At 43.2% G+C, this 21,017-nt stretch overlaps 1 protein-coding gene across 4 annotated transcripts in view; it reads left to right on the forward strand.

Annotated features, from left to right (window-relative positions):
* The first annotated feature begins 303 nt into the window (after positions 1 to 303).
* LOC108710721 (PHD finger protein 21B) overlaps positions 304 to 21,017 on the forward strand; it is a 54,813-nt gene continuing 34,099 nt past the window's right edge. For 2 of the 4 annotated variants that reach the window (XM_041585831.1, XM_041585832.1), the window contains exon 1: positions 2,222 to 2,575. In XM_041585831.1, the coding sequence (XP_041441765.1) occupies positions 2,558 to 2,575 (18 nt within the window). In that variant the 5' untranslated portion in view covers positions 2,222 to 2,557. Of the gene's footprint in view, positions 702 to 2,221; positions 2,576 to 21,017 lie in introns of those variants that run through there. The other 2 variants (XM_041585830.1, XM_041585829.1) reach the window with 2 other exon arrangements.

Raw genomic sequence — 21,017 nt, forward strand, 5'->3', positions numbered from 1 at the left:
ATGGGGTCAGCGACCATTTGAAAGCTGGAAGGAGTCAGAATAAAAAAGCAAATAATTAAAAAGAAAAAAACTACAAGAAATGAAGAAAACCAACTGAAAATTTGATTCTAATTGCCCATTCTCGTTCCCAGAATCCCCTGCGAGCACGCACACACGGCAGCCCAAACAGACTTTCCTGCTGAAGCAGCGGACAGCTCCCTGACTTCTCGTGTACGCGCACGCATTCCATAAGGAGCTCCGCCCCCCCATTTTCATTCGCTGAGACGCGCGGCTTGTGTCAACACTGCGCCGCATCCGGGCACTTTCTCGCTTGTCCTTTGGGCGGGAGCGCGCGTGTGTGTGAACCGCGGAACAAGTTTCTTTCATTTTTCTCTTCGCCGAGCAAAGTGATATCCCTCCGCGTGCGCCGGGGAGAAAGTAGTTCTTGCTTCGCCGGCTCCGCAAGTCGACTTCTGTCGGTAACTTCTGTCGGGAACTAATAGCGGAGTAGACTCGGGCACTGGAACTATCTCCCCACCTGCTCCCAGGACTCCTCACCCGTCTGCGGGACACTTGTGCGAGGATACGAAGTGTGTGATGAGTCCGGTCCCCTCAGAACTTGCTCAGTCTCCTCCTCACAGCGACCGCCGACTCCTCACTCCCGGAACAACCAGCCCGGCATGGAGCTGCACAGCCTCCCCGAACCCCTCCCGTGTCTCCAGGTACCCCCACTCTGGGAGCTTAATCTGGGGGGACACTTGCAAACAACTTTATGGGTGGACGGAGGGGGTTATTGTTCTGCACCTGCTCTGCCCCCCCCCTTGGGATCTGCAACTGCACTTTCACTCCCTCACCCCCAGCACCCCATCATCATCATCATCATCATCATCATCTCTACTGCTGCACCCCATCATCTCACCTGCACCCCACAAGTCTTACACTCCTCACCTCACCCCAAGCACCCCATCATCTCACCTGCACCCCACAAGTCTTACACTCCTCACCTCACCCCAAGTACCCCATAATCTCACCTGCACCCCATTTCTACCTCTCAGCACCCACTAGTCTTACACTTCTCCCCCAGCACCTCATAATCTCACCTGCACCCCAATTCTACCTGTCAGCACCCCACTAGTCTTACACTTCTCCCCCAGCACCCCATAATTTCAACTGCACCCCAATTCTACCTCTCAGCACCCCACTAGTCTTACACTCCTCCCCTCAGCCCCCCATCATCTCACCTGCACCCCAATTCTGCCTCTCCCCCAGTTACTTTACCCACCCCCACTCTTGCTCAGCTCTCTCCCTCCCCTCAATCTCTAACTCTTATCTACTCCCCAATTCCTCTTCCTTCATTCCTCTCAGCACCCCACTAGTCTTTCATTTCTCTTCTGTCACTCAGCACCCCATCATCTCACCTGCACCCCCTTTCCACTTTATTTACAACTCTGCACCCCATAAGTCTCACTCTTATTCTTTTCATCCCCTTCACACTAAGCAGTAACACCCCAATTCTCTTAGTAACTTTCCTTCACTTTCAACTCCTTCCGCACCCCGTAAGCTCCCCATCATTGTTACGCTCTCAGTACCCCCTTTTCACCCCAAGTTCCTTAGTGTTAACCCCTCAGTGTGACGGCCATTCCTTCACTCTCACTCCTTCCATCGGCCACTTCTGCACTTGTCTAACTCCTCCTTTAATCCTATTAGTAGTCTTTTATATGGGCACCCCCTCTTCCTCACTGTCACCCCCAATTTATTACCCCCCACCAGTCTGCTACTTTCTTCTGTCATTAAACTCCCCCCATCTCTGGGCTGTGAATCCATTGACTCCACATCATGTCGCCTCTTGTACAACCTGCAGCACTTCAGTTGCTCCTTAGGAAACTACAACTCCCAGCATTCCCCCCGCTAACAGCCTGCTGGGAGTCGTAGTCCGTCAACAGCTGGAGTGGGGAGGATTGAAGATCTTATTCACTGTTTGTAATGTTTCCCCTCCTCCGACCCCCTCCCCTGTGCTTTCTACTCCCTCAACTTACTCTCCCCCCTTTACTTTCTTCTCTACTTACTCTTCCTCCTCTCAACTCATTCATCCCCCGTCACCTTTATTCTCCCCCCTCCCGTCACCTTTATTCTCCCCCCCTCGTCACCTTTATTCTCCCCTCCTCTCACTATTTCCTCCCTCCTTTACCCCCTTCCCCTGACTTTCCCCTCCTCTCGGCTTCCCCCCTTACTTCCTCCTCTCCCCGCCCCCTCCCTTGTCTTTAGCTGGAGCAAGCAACAAGGATTTGGAAGTAATATTATTGCGTTGCTGCTGCTGCTGCTGCTGAGAGTGGAGATTAGGACGAGAGCTGAATATTTATGAGCTTTGCTTGGGGGAACCTGCCTCGTAGCCCTGTGTATTTACTTGTCTCTTTGTTCCTCCCCATTCCCATCAAACTTCCAGCACTTTCCCCCCTCTCCCGTCTCCTGACACTTTGTTTTCCTTCCTTCCTTTCAACATTCCTCTCCTTCGTTCTTTTGGTGGGGCTCCCAGAGAGTCCTGCTGACCCCCCAATAATTAATCTAAACTCTAGTACAGATGAAGCAGGATCCACAGGTAATTCCAAATTCAATTTCATTTCCTTTTTCTAATTAGATGATTTAACGAGAGACGTTAGAGTTTGTGTAATGGAGTCCGGAGTTGTTTTGTGCATCGGAGAAACTTTTATTTCCAGCCAGCTCTTTCCTCGTTCAATTACCCCCCCCCCCCACGTTACTATTCTTTGTTTTGTTTAATTGCTGTACAAATCTGGATACAATTTCTGCAAATCAGTCGTGGGAAAAGTTATTGAGCTCCGTGTGACGGACGTGTTTATTCGGCACAAATGTGCGTTTTGTTGCTCTTACAGATTCCTGCAGTTTTACTGTTTATTCACGTGAGATTTCTTTCTGTGGACTTCTTGTGCTTTTTTTTTCTCTACTTTCATGGCATGTGATCTTTACGTTTTTTTTTTTTTTTTTATTCTTGGAAAAGTTAAATTCTATGTGTGTGTATAAAAACCTATAACCCTAACTTGGGAAAGGTTTTTTTTTTTTTTTCCTTGAGTCGTCCATTTTGACTTAGTCGACATGTTTTTTTTACAAGGTGTAAATAATATGACGGGGGGGGACTTTTTTTTTTTTTTTCTACTTGCCTGCTGGGGTTCTGATGCAGTAAGAGGGTGTTGCCCCCCTCCCCAATCCGATGTGTTTGTGCCTCTTTGTTGCCAATTGTAGACGACCCTCAATGCGAATGGATCACTATATCCCTTTGCCGTGATCTTGCCCACTTTATTTAGTCACTTTCACTGCTGTGTACGTGTTTTTTTTTTTTTCTGTTGGCAAATATGGACGTGGCTGTGGCATTACACGGTTAACTCTGTGGGTGCCAGCTGGTGTGGAGGGGATGGGAGGAGAGGGGGGTGGGTTGGAAGCAGTTGGGTGTTTTGTGCAATGACTTTAATGGCATCTGTTCATGGTGCTGAAATCTCTCCGGCACAAACACACAATCACAGCACTAAAGTCATAGTGAGTCGGGCGGTGGGATTTTGTCATTCTGTGATGGTGTGAATGTGTTTTGTGCAGCGGTGGGATTTTGTCATTCCGTGATGGTGTGTTTTGTGGGGCCAATCTGTGCAGTTTTGTTCACAGAATCGATCGTTCTTTCCTTCGGAATGCAGCGTTCAGCACCTAACTTGGAACAGCGCCTTTGCCTTCCTTCCCCCCTTCCTCGGCTCTTTCTTCCCCCCCCGTCGTCGTCGTTTCCATCCAGGGCTCCGCTTTCACTTCCAATCGACTTTAGGCAATGTTAATCTCGGGGATGGGTAGGGGGGGGTTTCGAGCTTCGAGTTGCAGCACTCTGTTCAGTAGTGGAAGCTTCCATTTTGTGAGGAAGGGGTGTTGGTTTCTTCCTAACATGGAGAAAAACTCTGCAGAGTTTGAAGGGGGGGGGATGGGCCCCATTCATGCTGAACATTACCATTTTGATTGCTTTGATGCCATTTTTGAAGGGGGGGGAGGGGATAAAAGACCCTTCTCAGCGAAGCACAAAGATGTTTAATCACTGTATAGAATCAAATCAGATAGTTTCCACTAGCGAAGCCAATCTGTCTCTGCTTGATACCTTTAGGCTCTCTCCGTGCTGGAGAATAAGCAAGTTGTTGACTTGACTCTTACTGATGCTGGTGGTTTTTTTTTTTTTTTTTTTCTTTCCTCCCTTCCCCTCGCAATGCGTTCGAGTACTCGGAGCCGGCAGCGTGCTGTTTAATGTTTAAGACACGTCGCTGCAGTCATTTATTTAGCAGCGAGGATAAAAATCCCTCGTTAGCGGATGATAAAAAAAACCCCAAAAAACGAGATTTAATAAGGAAGGGCGGTGATATCCTCCCCGTTAGGTTTCTAATATACCGGCGTAACTTATTAGAATCAATCGTGTGTATCAACAGTTTTAGGGCAGCGAGGAGTTAGGGGAGTGAGCTTAGAACCCAATATATATCCTATGGGTTTACGGCACATGGTCTGCGGCCGTTACCATGCACTTAATAATCATTTATTTGCGTTTTACGCCGCTATGCGGAATGCAGGGTCGTATATTTTGCCGGTTTGAAACAATGGCAAGCCTTTCGTCCCTGCCAAGTGCTTCATAAACATGTTTGCGTAGCAATTTGTTATGCTGGAAGTGTCTATTTACTCTTTATTTCCCACCGAAGGAGGCGCGTGCTGCACTTGTTATTCCGGCAAAGTTATCTGCAGTATGGTGCCATACAATGAGTGCTCAATTCAAACAGGTTAAGGACATTTTTTTTTTTTTGCTTCTTTCCAGATAAACAGGACCGTTTCCAGCTTCTATGACTAATTCCCTTTTTTGCTTGAGTAACAGCTTGTATTTTCGTAGTTCTTTTCCCGTTGCCAGCAGGCTGTGTCCTCTGCAGGTTTCTTCATGGAACTTTTATGCATATGACTCATCTGCTTTACTTAATTTCCCATATTTTATCCTCGAATGCGACTCGATTCACGTAGGGGAGGGATGCAGGAATGTAAGAAGCAGGCAAAACTGGAAACCAACTGGAAGATCATAAAATATATATATCTAGAAAGGAAGCTGAAGACCTACAAATGTCACACTACAACACCCAGGTGGGATGCTGAGAGTTGTAGCTCAGGTCCCACCTTGAATCAAGCGTGGGAAGGAAATAGCTCAATTGACTGTAGCGTGTAGACCAAATAATGTGCACTGCCAAGTTAAAGACTGTCGGGTTATTTTGTTTCAAATCAGTCTCAACCTTTGGTTTCCAACAATGGCCCTACAACCATTTGGCCTACAACGGTTAGTTGGCTTATGGTGCAAAAACTATTGACTTTTCTGCTGGTAACTAGTTCAAAAAGGCTGTAAAATCCCATCGAATTATGGCTCTGCATGGAGTCCGTTTGGTCCAGGCATCAGGCCAAGGCCCAATCAGTAACATATGACCTGCCTTTTAGGTGGGAAATATTTGGGTTTTCTCCTGCATGGCCAGGTAGGGTAAAGATGAGCACAGATATGTGCAACGCTACAGTAGAGGACCTGGACAACTTACTGTATATACTCGAGTAGAAGCCGAGTTTTTCAGCCCCCAAAATATGCTGAAAAACTCTACCTCGGTTTATACTCGGGTCAAGCGCAAAAACGGTCGCCGGCACCTAAGAATAGTCGCCAGCGTCCATGAATAGTCTTCAAGAATATTCGCCGCGTCCAAGAATAGTCTCCAAGAATATTCGCCGGCATCCAAAAATGAGACGCCGGCACCTCCAATGGGAGCAGAAGCTGCTGCATTTCTCACCCTAGGCTTATACTCGAGTCAATAAGCTTTCCCAGTTTTTGGAGGTAAAATTAGGTACCTCGGCTTATACTCGGGACGGCTTATACTCGAGTATATACGGTAGTCTTTTCGGTAGGTTTTTAAAGGCAACTTTGTTTCATTATGGTTACCCGATGACTACCATAGTAGTTGAGGCTAAAAATAAGACTCGCACCTATGTGCATCTTGTAATGTCCTCTCTTTATCTTACCTTTCAAAAACACGATTAAGTCGTTACAATCTTGGATTCTCCAATCTTAATGATTGTGTTTAACCTGGCGTCAAAGAGAACTGCCCTAAATCACAGGTAGCCCCCTAAACTTGAAAAAGGTTTTCAAGTTTTTTGTTTTTTTTGTAGGGCCCTAAGGAGGGGGGTAGTCCTACATTTTAGGAGATACCGTGCTGGAAGATCCTGTCTCTTTAATGAGTATTGAAAGAACAGGTTTGATAAATCTTTCTTTCTCTCCATCAGTCAGTTAATATTGGCGTTCGCAGTTGCATGTCACGGTTACACTCCATTGTTTTTAGTATCCGGATGAATTGATGGAGCAGAGGCATCCGTGTAAACATAACACTGTATCTTGTCACCAGCAGAGCTCTGCCTTTAATCCACCGACTGCTCGGCTCACTCATTAAGGACCCGTAGAAAAACTCTAATTAACATTCATTAATACATTCAACTTGGAACTAGAACAGCACCGACTATTTATGGCTCTTTTTAGTCATAGTTTTAAGTTCGGCATTTCCTCCAGCCCTTGTGTATATGAAACCCAATCCTGCTCTCTGTGTCGTATGAAATGCGCTCACATACTGATGCACTTTGGGGTGGAAGCATCTTGAAATATTTTTAGAAACAATCTAAATCCAGTTTTAAACATGGCAGGTTTTCATATTCGATTCTTTGGATGGATACCTCGTCTTTGACACTTGGACACTACCTTAGAAACCTTTTTCCGGTGTTTGGAGAAATAAAATAAAACCAGAATATTCCAATTAGTGACCAATAGAAGTCCAAGTGGGAAGGATATTTCCAAATGCTCATTTCCTCCAAGCGGGCCCTGAGGCCACTGCAAGATGAGGCTGGTGCTGTATGTACAGGCCTTATAATAGATAAGGAATAATGAAAGTGAATCCCACCCCCTACCCCCAGCCTCGGCTAACACGATTCTATAATGAGGAGGCAGAAACAGGGGGTAATTGATCCTTTTGTTACTAGAAAACAGACAATCTGGAAGTATGATATGGTAACTACATGTATATTGCCGGCCTGTGGCACAGTGTGTGGGATTTATGCTTATGTTTTTCCAAGTGAAAAGGGTCGGTAGCTGATTCTCTTGCAGCCTTGGGGAGGAAGGTGTTCTCTTATTGTCGAACCATATATAGGAATAAACTTAACCCGTAAATTTTTCATTCATTCTGAGAAATTAATTCAACACCACTTTACCATAAGCAGTAGTTAAACATCTTTACTTGCTTTTACAAAAGTTCTTTGTAAATGCAATAATTAGAGGGTAGTCTCTACACTGCTGGTTCTGGCTTCTGAAACTGTGAAGCAGAAGAATCATGTTTTTCGTGATCGCTTAAGGTGGCCATACACGGGCAGATAAAGCTGCCGATATCGGTCGTTTGGACCAATTTGACAGCTTATCTGCCCGTGTATGGGGGCTTCCGACGGGTCTTCCCGATCGATATCTGGCCACGATATCGATCGGCAAGGTTTGATTGGCGTATCGTAATTTGATCGTTCGAATTACCCCCGATATAGCCATGCTGTTAGTGGCATATCTGGGAAATATCCGCTCGTTTGGCGATGTCGCCAATGTGCGGATCTTTGATTCTATGGCCAGCTTTAGGGATTGCAAGTTGTGGTAAGCCTGTAACTGTCTCTATTTCCATTCTGGCAAAAAACAGAGGTTCCTTTATTTTAGGGGTTCTAGATAAAACATTCATCCTCCGAGCAATATGAGATTCTTATCTGCCATGATGGTATTTGGAGCTGTGTTTCTTGATCTCATTGCCACTGTTAACTTATTATGTAGATGTTTTTGTATTTTTTCACCATGCAGGCTGAGTCGGTGTGCTAAATTGGGCAATGGAGCTGCCATGCAGGTTAAAATGCTGGCCAATCATCAGTCGGTAAAATGATGTATTTCATATTTCCTTCTGCTAAATTATGTCTGACCTACAGGTGTTCTATCCATGCTAGCTCACTAAGATAGACTAGTGTATAAAGGTGGCCATACACGGGCAGATAAAGCTGCCGATATCGGTCGTTTGGACCGATTTGACACCTTATGTGTAGGGGGGCAGTGTATGGGGGCTTCCCGATCGATATCTGGCCACGATATCGATCGGGAAGGTTTGATTTTTAACCGACCGACCCGTCTGAGCCCCTTGGCGCATCGTAATTCGATCGTTTGGCCATACGGCCGAACGTTCGAATTACCCCCGATATAGCCATGCCGTTAGTGGCATATCGGGGAAAGATCCGCTCATTTGGCAATGTCGCCAAACGAGCGGATCTTTGAGTCTATGGCCACCTTAATATATAAAAGACCGTAACTTAGTAAAGCTGGCCATAGACGCAAAGATCGTGGATTCGTACGATTTTTGGATCGTGTGTGGAGAGTCTCGACATTTTTCGTCTGGCGGAGATCGGTCGTTTGGTCGATCAGACAGGTTAGAAAATTTCTATCGGCTGCCGATAATATCTCTGCGTGTATTGCTGATCGTACGATTATCAGTGGGAGACTGTCACCAGCTTTGTCCATCGTACGATTGCTGTCAGGGGCAGAACGTCGGCTCATCTGTTCTTTAACTACTTTATTTGGTCGGAATGGTAAGACTTTGATCTGAATGGTTAGTGGCAGGTCGGTAGATGGGAAAGTCCGATCGTACATTGATTTGTACGATCTTTGCGTCTGTGGCCAGCTTAAGTTAGGTTGAAAAAGACACACGTCCATCAAGTTCAACCTTAAGTCTGTATATAACCTGCCTAACTACTAGTTGATCCAAAGGAAGGCGAAAAAAAAACCCATTTCAAGTCTCTCCAATTTGAAAGGTAGACAAATTCCTTCCTGACTCCAAAATGGCAAACAAACTAGTACCTGGAAAAGTTGGAACAACAGCATACATTACTAATTTCTGCCAAGAATATAGATGTTTCCGTGCCGCTAGTTTATTCGGATCAGAGTAGTGTTTATACAGGAGAGCGTGTTCGTTCCTTGGGCCTGATTCAATCGGCCGGTGTCATGTTGGGGCACGTTTTTTTGCTTTCACTCGCTCCGGACATATTAATTATTGTTGCTTGGGGCTGTTCAAAGTGCAGTTTAATAGAGTTCAGTGTTGCTCCTGCTAACATAAGGCAGATTTTTTTTTTTTTAAGCTTTTGGGAAAAATCTCCTATTCCAGGTTTGTCTGTAGAATAGAGCTATGGTGTAAATAAGTGTTTGAAGACGTAGCTATGAATTTTTCTCTCGCTCTTATGGACTTACATATCTCATTTCACCTTCCAGAACCTTTCATTATTGCTTCTTAGAACTCCGCTGGTGACTCTTATGGCTAGCGGCGTCTGATCCTGTGTTGAAAGGAGATGGCACTAGTGGAGTGTACTAGTGTATGTGGGCATATGAAGTGTTTGCCTAGAGGTGGTGTCTGCATCTTGAATGGGGTTCTTCTCCAAAATGTCCTATTGTAGCCACATCCAAAACACAGTTACTCATTTTCTATGGAATTGGTGCATGGGGCGCAGGGCTGTTGTGCGTTGGCTGATCCAACTGTTGGCCGGGGACCAACAATCGGATCATACATCGGTCCTGCTGTTGGATGAGGACTGGATCAAAGTGTCCAAGAGGTCTTCACACCTGATTTTAAACCTAATTTAAGGCCAGATGTCCATATTCTAGCCTCCTGAGTTGCCCATACACAGGCCGCTGTGCTACCAACTCAATCTGAAGAATATCTAGTATAGGTAAATCTAAAACCTATACTAGATATACCATTACCTGGATGAATGAAAATCTTCATAGTCAATCTGAAGAACTTCTCAAAAACATTCACTATAGTAAGATTTAGGATGAACTCTTATTTGCTGTGCTAGATACTAGATACTCTTAGGGGCCCATTTATTAAACCTCGCTTTTTTTTTCTGGTCAAGGTTTTTAGGAGGAAAACTCCAATTTTTCATGGAGATTTATTATACCCCAAATCCGAACCTGAAAATATAAATGTAAAATTCAACGGCAGATGTCCCTGAAGTTGTTTCTTGACATCATGATGAACGCCAGACAATCCGAAAAAGTCTGGGGTTCTGTCCGATAATCAATTGTACAATACGTATTGATGCTCGATTTTGAGGCAACGTTTTGTGTTTTTTTTTTTTTTCTGCGAAAAATTATTGATACATTAGTTCAGTTCATGGAAGGGAGTTTGGTCGAAAAAACTTGAGATTCATAAGAGTTTTCATTTATTTGTAATCTTGGTATGAGCCAAGGGAGTTGTGACCAAATGTTGGACCTCAAAGGGAAAGTTAGACTAAAAAAAAAGTCAGAAAGCCAATGATCTAGACCAGTGATCCCCCAACCAGAAGCTCGTGAATTTTAGGTGCTTATTTTTGAATTTCAGGCTTGAAGGCAATTTTTTGTTGCATAAAAACCAGGTGCACTGCCAAACAGAGTCTCAATGTTGATTGGCAATCCACATACAGGCTACCAAATGGCCAATCACAGCACTTATTTGGCACCCCAAGAACATTTCTCATTCTTGTGTTGCTCCCCAACTCCTTTTACTTCTGATTGTTGCTCACGGGTTCAAAAGGTTGGGGATCCCTGATCTAGAGAAACTATATCGATTGCCTGTAGAGCAGCACAAGGATGAATAACGTTGAGCCTTGTTGCTGAAGTAGTTGAGCTTTTTCCATCACGTTTATATTTTTCTTTTTACTCTTGATTATATGTATTCTCGTCTGTATCTTCTGTGGACGGCTGGAGCACGGCAGAGGGATCAAATCAATGAAGTTAAAGGGGAGAATTTAGCAAATCAATATGACAGGACCCATCATAAATGGTGCATGCGACCGCAATGTCAAAAAGGGCATTTAGAATACATTATGAAAAGTGAAAGTTGCTCAAATTTCATTACATTTTTTAAATCTGCTCAAAACGAGAGAGGCCGGGGTTTTTTTTTTTTTTTTTCCCCCTTTCTGTATTTAATTTCGTAGGCCGTCAAGTTTAAACAGCCGTCGAGGGGGGGGGACGTTTCTCTTCTAAGGAAGGATTGCTTTCTGCATCTTTATTGTCGAAGTCTTCTAATTCAGAGATAATCGTTTCTAGGAAGTGTTGCAAATATCGGCCTTCGCTGGTTCGGTTATACCACGTGGCACAAACAAATAGAAGAATTGGGCGGGTGAAGTTTTAAGAAGTTTATACGTAAGTTTAAACATAATACAGTTGAGCATGGGTTGACTTATGTCTGGCCCTAACCCACCTTCACCCAACTCTTGCCATAGGGTACATAGGGATGGACAAGAAAAACTAAGAAGCTTTAGGCATGACTTCCTTTTATGCTGACATACATGTTGTGAGATCTCACGTCTGCTGGAACACGTCGGCTCTCGATCCGGCACAACTCCCATATGCATGACTTGTAATGGCGGCTGCAATGAAAACAAATGGCATGGATGCTTTTTCTGTGCTCTGGCTTCTGAATTATTTAGGGACACGGAGCTGCTGATGCTCGGTTTTGCTATTGTGCCCTCTTTATGTAACTAATGCACAGCAAGAGAAATCGTACTGCACTCCTTAAAGGGGAACTTCAGCCTAAAAATGTGCTTTTGGTGTCCAAAACCAAACCTTTTTTTGGCTAGACAAAAACTTCCTTAAAAAGAACATGATATGAAGAGGCTGAGATGACAGTTGCTTCAAGGCGTAGAGCACCCCTACATCATGATGTCCATGCCGAGGCACGTGTGGTTGAATGGGCAAAGACGGTATAAATAGCTGTATATCACTTTGTAATTACTCTATACACCACCCCATATGTGTCTATTCGGCTTGTGTGGGTGCAGCGCATTCTTAGAAAACCAAGCCTGGGATTCGTTATCTGTTGGAACTGTAATTTAAATATGTCCCATAAAAGAGGGTGAGAAAAGTTCAGATGTTTGTCGAGTCGGCGGGGGGCCCTGTAGAAAGGCCATTGTCCTTTTGTGGAACTTCAGAGAACAGATGGTTGTGCGACTTGTTTGTTTAGAGGTCCCTTTGTCTTCTTTATATATGTCCGTGATGGACGGCCCCCTTGCAAGGCCGTATAATGCAAATATTTGTGAGATTTATCATTGGCCCCAACTACAAGCTCTCTCATCTGCACGTGGACCCCTCATCAGTGCTCCATGTCGACTCCCAAAGGGCTGAGTGAGTGTAGATAACAAACAACTCTTAATAATAAAATAGGAAAGTCTTCTCTCCTTTGAAGGACGGGTTGCCTATATGTGTGCCTATCATCATAGAGCATACACTGCTTGATAACAGACTATTAGGGGCATATTTATCAAGGGTCGAATTCCGAATTTGAAAAACTTTGAAATTCAAAAAGACCAAATTAAATTAAAGGGATACTGTCATGTTTTTTTCAAAACACATCAGTTAATAGTGCTGCTCCAGCAGAATTCTGCACTGAAATCCATTTCTCAATAGAGCAAACAGATTTTTTTTTTTTAGATTCAATTTTGAAATCTGACATGGGGCTAGACATATTGTCAATTTCCCAGCTGCCCCAGTCATGTGACTTGTGCTCTGATAAACTTCAATCACTCTTTACTGCTGCTGAACTGCAAGTTGGAGTGATATCACCCCCCTACCTTCCCCCCCACAGCAGCCAAACAAAAGAACAATGGGAAGGTATCCAGATAGCAGCTCCCTAACACAAGATAACAGCTGCCTGGTACATCTAAGAACAATACTCCGTAAAATCCAGGTCCCACTGACACTCCTTCAGTTACATTGAGAAGGAAAAACAGCAGCCTGCCAGAAAGCATTTCTCTCCTAAAGTGCAGGCACAAGTCACATGACCAGGGGCAGCTGGGAAATTGACAAAATGTCTAGCCCTGTGTCAGATTTCAAAATTGAATATAAAAAAATCTGTTTGCTCTTTTGAGAAATGGATTTCAGAGCAGAATTCTGCTGGAGCAGCACTATTAACTGATTCATTTTGAAAAAAACATGTTTTCCCATGACTGTATCCAAAGTTTTTTTTTTTTTTTTTTTTGGAGAATAGGTCAGTTTTCGAACGAATAGGTCTGTATTCGGCTGAATTTGAATCGTACTAATTGAATTAATAGCGCATTAGATCGAATTCGATTCAACGTTTTCCCCAAAAAAACTTAGATTTTTCAAAGTCCACCAATTGACTCCAAATAGCTTCTAGGAGGTCCCCCATAGGTTAAAACAGCATTTCGGCATGTTTTAGATGGCGAATGGTCGAAGTCCAATTTTTTTTTTTTCAAATCAAATTGTGGCCTATTCTATAGTCGAGGTACACAAAAATAGCTAGAAATTGGAATTTTTTTAATAGAAAATTCACCTCGACCTTTGATAAATCTGCCCCTTAGAGTCACATTTATCAATATTCAAATTCATGTGAGTTTTTTTAACTCACATGAGTTTGATTTCACTCGAAATTTGAGTATTCAATTATCTATTATGAAAATCGAATATCTTTAACTCGGACAAATTTTACCAAGTTTAAAACTCGAATCGAATTCGAAAATCAATTGTCAGGAAGGCTGCAAACAACTCCAAAGTGCTCACTGGACCTCTCCCTTTGACTTAGACAGCAATTCGGCTGGTTTTAGGTGGCGAATAGTCGAATTAGAATTCTTAAAGGGCCAGCGTATGATAAATCTTGAAAATTGAATTTGAATTTTTTAACTACCTAGTCGAATTTGACATAAAAAAAAATAGAAAATTCAAATTTTCAATTTGACCATTAATAAATCTGCCCCTTAATGATACATTTTATCATGTCCTCGGAGTAATGTGCCTGGCTGCATTGCTGCTCTATTTTCTTGCACTCTCATGCTCGTCCAATGCTATGCACGCAGATAAAAATGCGGATCTGTGCGTCCTCCATCTCCTTTGTATGGGAGAATTCTGTAGAGAATCCGAGAATCTGTTGATCATTGCGTTCGCATTAAGTATATACAAGCGGTGCTTACCATTTGCTACTGGGTTTATTTAAAGGGGAAGTTCACCTTAGTAATTCAGTTCAAGACTTCCTTTGAGCCCAACATTTTCTCCCTCAGATCATATCAATTTTAGAACTAAATCTAGGGCCATCCTAGAAGTGTTTACCCAAAATCCAAGTCGTTCCTTTACCTGGTCTTGAGGCTGGGCCCCCAACCAAAATTATCAAGTCCATACAGTAATGCAGGTTGAGAAACAGGTTTTACTTAATGCTGAAACTAATGAGACTGCAAACCGCAGCAGTTCAGTCTTACTTTATGGCCGGGATTCTTGATGCAGAAGTAAACTGATTAGCAGTGCCTCTGTTACAGGTAGCAAATCTCTAGTAATATCCGTATTATTTGCTTATATTGCACCGCCTCTCTTTAGGGTCATTTTGTGCATAGCCGGCCTCCACCTTGGCCATTTTCGTAGGCAAGATGGTCGGGCCGAGTCCTTAGCACTCTACCAAGAGGTCGTTTTTTTTTAATTTTATATTCCCTCTTCAGTTTGTAAAGTCTGGCAGCTTTGTTTTAAAACGTCCTCTAATGAACTTCTATAGCTGCTGGTAGCTTAGCAACATGCTTTATTGCATAGCGGAGCAGGGGAAGCAGTTGCAGATGGCAGCTACACATGCTAATTTATACACTTGGCCCCCCCCATCCACCTTGCAGTTTGCACTCCATGGCGACTCGATCGGAATGTGCCGACTTAGCGGTCTCATGTCTAATGGCTCGTTCTGAATATGGCTCGTTCATCGGCGTGCCTTCATTATGCCTTACACAGCCGCACAAGGCCAATCGCATGAATTGATGACATTTTATTTTGTCTCAATCGAATTCGTGCTACTTCCAACAAGACCTCCTCGTCCGCAATAAAAGTTCTTATAAGAGACTGCGAGCCTTCAGGGATATTGAGAAAAACAGTAGAAATGTTAAAATCCCCTCCCCCCCCCTTTTTTTTTTTTTTTTTGCAACTGCAAACTGACACGTACAGTTTCCATAGTGATCAGCAGTCAGTCGCTGGAATTCTGATGCATGGGTTGCAGCACTGTAGTCATTGCCCAGGCCCTAAAGAAATAATAGATGCAACTAAGCTGAAGCTATAAAACTGCGGAAATTGCAGCTGAAATTAGAAAAAAAAACTTGGATTTTCAGCAATTTTGTTATGTCTCAGCTGGAGGAAACTTGAAATCATTGCTTGTGTAAATCATTTGATACAGCTACATTGCCGGATGAACTAAATGCCTGTTACAAAGCGTTGATTTTTTTTTCCTTACTTCCAAGATACAAGGCCCGGGGGCTTAAAGGATAGGAAGAAAATACTCTTTCCAGTTTATTATGTAGGATAAAAGAGTTCCACGCCCCCAGATAATTGTATTTTGTTCTTTAAATTCAACTATAGACTCAGAAGTCAATTCTTGAGTAAACTGATTTATCTAGATAAAAGAATTTGCACTATAGGGGGTGTGCTGTTGCCAAGGCCTTATAAAGATGAAAACATTATGCGAGGGTGCATTCATTTTGAACAATTGCCGTGGAAAGAGATTTTTAAATAAGTTGGTTACTTTGGAAGTAAAAGGATGAGAAACGGAACGTTTGTTTTAATGTCGGAATGAAGGATAAATAAAAGGGATTCGGTTGAGGCCCAGCCCCTTTTTTTAAAGGATTCGGCCAAATCTTAAAAACCAAATCCAAACCTTTAAAAGGGATGTAGTCCCAGAGATAAAATGCTGTCTAATTTAAAAAAAGATGTAATTCTAAGCAACTTCTCAGTATATATTTTCAGTGGTTTTCAAGTTCTGTATGTATGCCATTGCTATTAAAAGCGATTGTGTATGTTTCTTTCTCTCTACTCCGGCCATTGATTTTTGAAACAATGTTGCAAGTGAATTAATCCAGCACAGGCAGGTCTGTTAATCCGCCGCTTCTCTTACATTGTTTCAAAAGTCAGCAACGCCAGTGTGGGGGGAGAACAAACAGGGAGAGACAGATGCAGCTTTTATTTGCAATTGTATTGCCTTATAACTTGCAAAGCAGTGAAAAGGGATCATGGATGTATATTGGAAAGTTGCTTAAGATGATATTTTCTTTCATTGGGCACAGTATTATTTTTTTGGTTCACACCCCCTTTAATTTTATGATGGCCTTCCCCTGTAGAAGCAGAACTGGAGTTGCAGGGAGACTGCAGTAGATGAAGGCATAGTCATAATTGCTTTGTATCTGAAATGGGAACAGGGCCCTTGTGTTGCTCCCATCAGCAGCTTTATGATACTTTCCCATATTCTGATGATAAGTGGGCAGAATAAAGCTGCCGATATCTGTCCTTTAGAACGATTCGCCAGCTTATCTGCCCATGTGTGGAGGCATCAGACGGGTCTCCCCGATTGATATCTGCCCAAAAATCGGCCTATCGATTGGGCTGGTTTGATTTTTTTTCCTGCGATCCTCTTGGACATATGTAGAGCGACATTCCAGCTACCTCAGACCTTCTGCCTTTTAACATGTGACCAGGTAAAAAGCTTAAATTTGTAGAACTTTGAGGCACCAGGAGATGGCATGGTTGGATCAATGTAGCAAAAGCTCATACGTTTTTCACAATAAGCTGACGCGCCCCGTCAAGGCAGTGTCCATGCGTCAGTCCTATCTCAAGTGGAAAAAAAGAAAGTGTTACCTTTGGGGGGGAGGCAGACCATACCTGCTTTTCTCTTTATTTAGCATGATCTCTTCCAAAGACACCATTAGGCGGGGGTTGGGAGAGCGAGCATTTAAGGAGAGAGCCACCTCCCCAAAATATTACGTTTTTTAAAATGAAACAAGCTGAAATGCCGCTCCTCGCCTTTCTAATTGGGTGCACGTGGGCAAGGCTTAATTTACATACTAAACAAGTTAGCCCCAGCACTCTCAACATATGTGTTCATGCCTCAATCCTATCCTAAGTGAAAAAACTTTTTTCACTTAGGATAGGACTGACGCATGGACACTGCCTTGACAGGGCACGTCAGCTTATGAATGCTTTGTACAAACTTTGTAGCTAATAGAGTCTTTTTTAAAGAAAGTTACAGTTCGGCTGTGCAAGAATATTTTTGTAGGGGGTTACCGTATATACTCGAGTATAAGCCGTCCCGAGTATAAGCCGAGGTACCTAATTTTACCTCCAAAAACTGGGAAAGCTTATTGACTCGAGTATAAGCCTAGGGTGAGAAACTAAGCAGCTTCTGGTAAGTTTTAATCAAAAAATAGAGGGTTTTCTGTTGCCAATGGAGGTGCCGGCGAATATTCTTGGCGACTATTTTTGGACGCCGGCGACTATTTTTGGACGCCGCTGACTGTTTTTGGACGCCGGTGACTGTTTTTGGACGCCGGCGACTGTTTTTGGACGCCGGCGACTGTTTTTGGACGCCGGCGACTGTTTTTGGACGCCGGCGACTGTTTTTGGACGCCGGCGACTGTTTTGGACGCCGGCGACTGTTTTTGGACGCCGGCGACTGTTTTTGGACGCCGGCGACTGTTTTTGGGCGCCGGCGACTGTTTTTGGGCGCCGGGGACTATTCTTGGGCGCCGGGGACCGTTTTTGCCCTTGAACCCGAGTATAAGCCGAGGTAGAGTTTTTCAGCATATTTTGGGGGCTGAAAAACTCTGCTTATACTTGAGTATATACGGTATATGTTGAGAGTGCTGTGCCTAACTTGTTAAGTGTGTGTATATGTATATCTATATATGTAGGTTCGAATATGCCTGGGTGCAATCTCAGGTCTTAGACAAAATAAAAATTTTTTTTATCCACATGGAATACTAACGTTTTGGCCTCTTCCAAGGCCTTTCTCAAAGTGGCCCATTGAGAAAGGCCTTGGAATAGTCCGAAACGTTAGTGCAGTGCAGATCTGCGCGTTCGAGTGCTTAGTGCCCTTGTGAGTGGTTGGAGTGACTGTTCTCATGGAAGAGACAGACCCGCATGGAGCTCTGAGATTGCCATAGATGCCTCAAGTAAGACTGACTGCTGCAGAGTATGACCTGATTTGTAGCCCTCAATGTACTAATTGTAAGGTAAAAATCAATGATATGATTAACTGTAAAGAGCTGCAAATAAAAAGAAATGATAAATTCAATATCTTCAGTCCCGGCTTCATCCGCGTTAAACAATGTAACAACCTGCACTTCCCCGTTTCATAGTTTTAAGTATTGTTACGTTTTTTGAAAGGGATTATTGACATCTGTTATTCTAGGGAAACAGGGCGGCAGTTAGTCATTAGGGATAGAGAGTTGTGTAGCTGCCTGTCCTTTATTATGGGAAATCGACATGTCAAAATATATTTACATGACATTTTATGTTTCTATTTCATTTGGTAGAGCTTTTGTTCAGGTTAGACCAGAGTTGTACAAAAGGTAAACTGTAAGAGCAGTGGCACATGCACAGTATTGTTTTTGGGGATGTCTGAGCAATTAATAGCTGCCCTGGTTGGTGGAATAATGCCCAGAATTGGTCACTATTGGATCCGAGGTATAGAATCTCGGCCATAAAGCAGGACAGGACTGCTGCTTACAATGGGGATCAGATAGGATCTGTGCAGGCACTGGGACAGAATGTTCTGTTATACAGATAGCTAGAATCTCAGCTGCCATAAAGCAGGACAGGACTGCTGCTTACAATGCGGATCAGATAGGATCTGTGCAGCCACTGGGACAGAATGTTCTGTTATACAGATAGCTAGAATCTCAGCTGCCATAAAGCAGGACAGGACTGCTGCTTACAATGGGGATCAGATAGGATCTGTGCAGCCACTGGGACAGAATGTTCTGTTATACAGATAGCTAGAATCTCAGCTGCCATAAAGCAGGACAGGACTGCTGCTTACAATGGGGATCAGATAGGATCTGTGCAGCCACTGGGACAGAATGTTCTGTTATACAGATAGCTAGAATCTCAGCTGCCATAAAGCAGGACAGGACTGCTGCTTACAATGGGGATCAGATAGGATCTGTGCAGCCACTGGGACAGAATGTTCTGTTATACAGATAGCTAGAATCTCAGCTGCCATAAAGCAGGACAGGACTGCTGCATGAGGACATTTTTAAACACTTGAGAGTTTCTAGCTTTGTAAATCTACAGCATGTGTCATTTTTCCCATTAAGCATTATTAACATCAGACTGATGACTGTGTCCTTTTATATTTTATAAATATACGAGTGGCGGCCAAAACGGGAAGGTAACCAGCTCCGTGTGTCTATTTTCCATAGCACGGGGGTGAGTGACAATCAGCTATTAAATAACCAGCCTTCTAGTTATTCCAAAGAGACATCTGTTTGTTCCTGACTTTGCAGAAAAGCGGAGTTTCATGTCAGAGTTCATCATTTCAGGCAACCACAGCAATTTATTGATTGTTCACTGATACTTTCCTTAGGCCTCTTTTGTCCTCTGCTATTTCTGCTCCTTCCGAACAGTTTTTCACTAGTTTGCCCTTCGCCGAAAGAACAGTTACCCTTTAAAGGGAAAGTATCCACCTGCATATTGCTGACGTGTGACCATGTTCCGAAGTTTATAGGTGTAGCTTTTCTTCAAATGCTTCCAACCCAAGCGAAGATTTCTCTTCTGGGGTTTATTGATTAAGTGGTGGCCGGTCCTCTAGCAACATATAGATTTTATGCCTCGCCATCTGATTCTCAACAAGCAGAAAAAATAGTTTGTAATCATTAGGATTTGTATTTATACATATGGGAGGAGGGAGGTGCCATATTGATTCCCTTAGACAGTACAGTATGAGGGTATAGCTTATTGTGTGCCCAGAACATTCCTTCTCTGTATATTTGTATTTATACATATGGGAGGAGGAGGTGCCATATTGATTCCCTTAGACAGTACAGTATGAGGGTATAGCTTATTGTGTGCCCAGAACATTCCTTCTCTGTATATTTGTATTTATACATATGGGAGGAGGAGGTGCCATATTGATTCCCTTAGACAGTACAGTATGAGGGTATAGCTTATTGTGTGCCCAGAACATTCCTTCTCTGTATATTTGTATTTATACATATGGGAGGAGGGAGGTGCCATATTGATTCCCTTAGACAGTACAGTATGAGGGTATAGCTTATTGTGTGCCCAGAACATTCCTTCTCTGTATATTTGTATTTATACATATGGGAGGAGGAGGTGCCATATTGATTCCCTTAGACAGTACAGTATGAGGGTATAGCTTATTGTGTGCCCAGAACATTCCTTCTCTGTATATTTGTATTTATACATATGGGAGGAGGAGGTGCCATATTGATTCCCTTAGACAGTACAGTATGAGGGTATAGCTTATTGTGTGCCCAGAACATTCCTTCTCTGTATATTTGTATTTATACATATGGGAGGAGGGAGGTGCCATATTGATTCCCTTAGACAGTACAGTATGAGGGTATAGCTTATCACCAGTCTCAATATGTACGATATCCAACCAAAATGAATGTCTCTTTAGTCACGTGACCAGTATGTTATACTCTATCCCCCCCCCCCCCCCCAGTATCCTCTTAATTAGACGAGTAGGAAGACTTTGATTAAATAGAGAAAATGTGCATTTCACTTCGGTGTATTTATAAAAGCGTTCTCCCTGTTTGCATAATTTCTCTTCTCGTTATTTGAATGAGAGACCTATTTAAAGAACAAGATAATTAATATTTATCTTACATGAAACCCTGATCGGTCGAGAAATAAAATATACAGCTTTTTTTTGTTAAATATATATTTCCCGGTGGATCAGAGGCAGCATTAGTAATTACATTAAATACGAGGGTACGGTGACAATCTATTCTAAGGCTGACTGATGTATCCTATTGTAGACTGAGCAGCGACGTTGAACTATAACTACCAACATGTTGACGTTGTGTGGGTATTTGGCAACCATAGAAGTGATGGCTTCAAGGCAACTCTATTAAAGTATGATCGTGTGTGGCCTCCAAAGCAGTACAGTTATGGGATCCGTTAC

This window comes from Xenopus laevis, chromosome 3L (assembly GCF_017654675.1).
Source record: "Xenopus laevis strain J_2021 chromosome 3L, Xenopus_laevis_v10.1, whole genome shotgun sequence".
NCBI lineage: Eukaryota > Metazoa > Chordata > Amphibia > Anura > Pipidae > Xenopus > Xenopus laevis.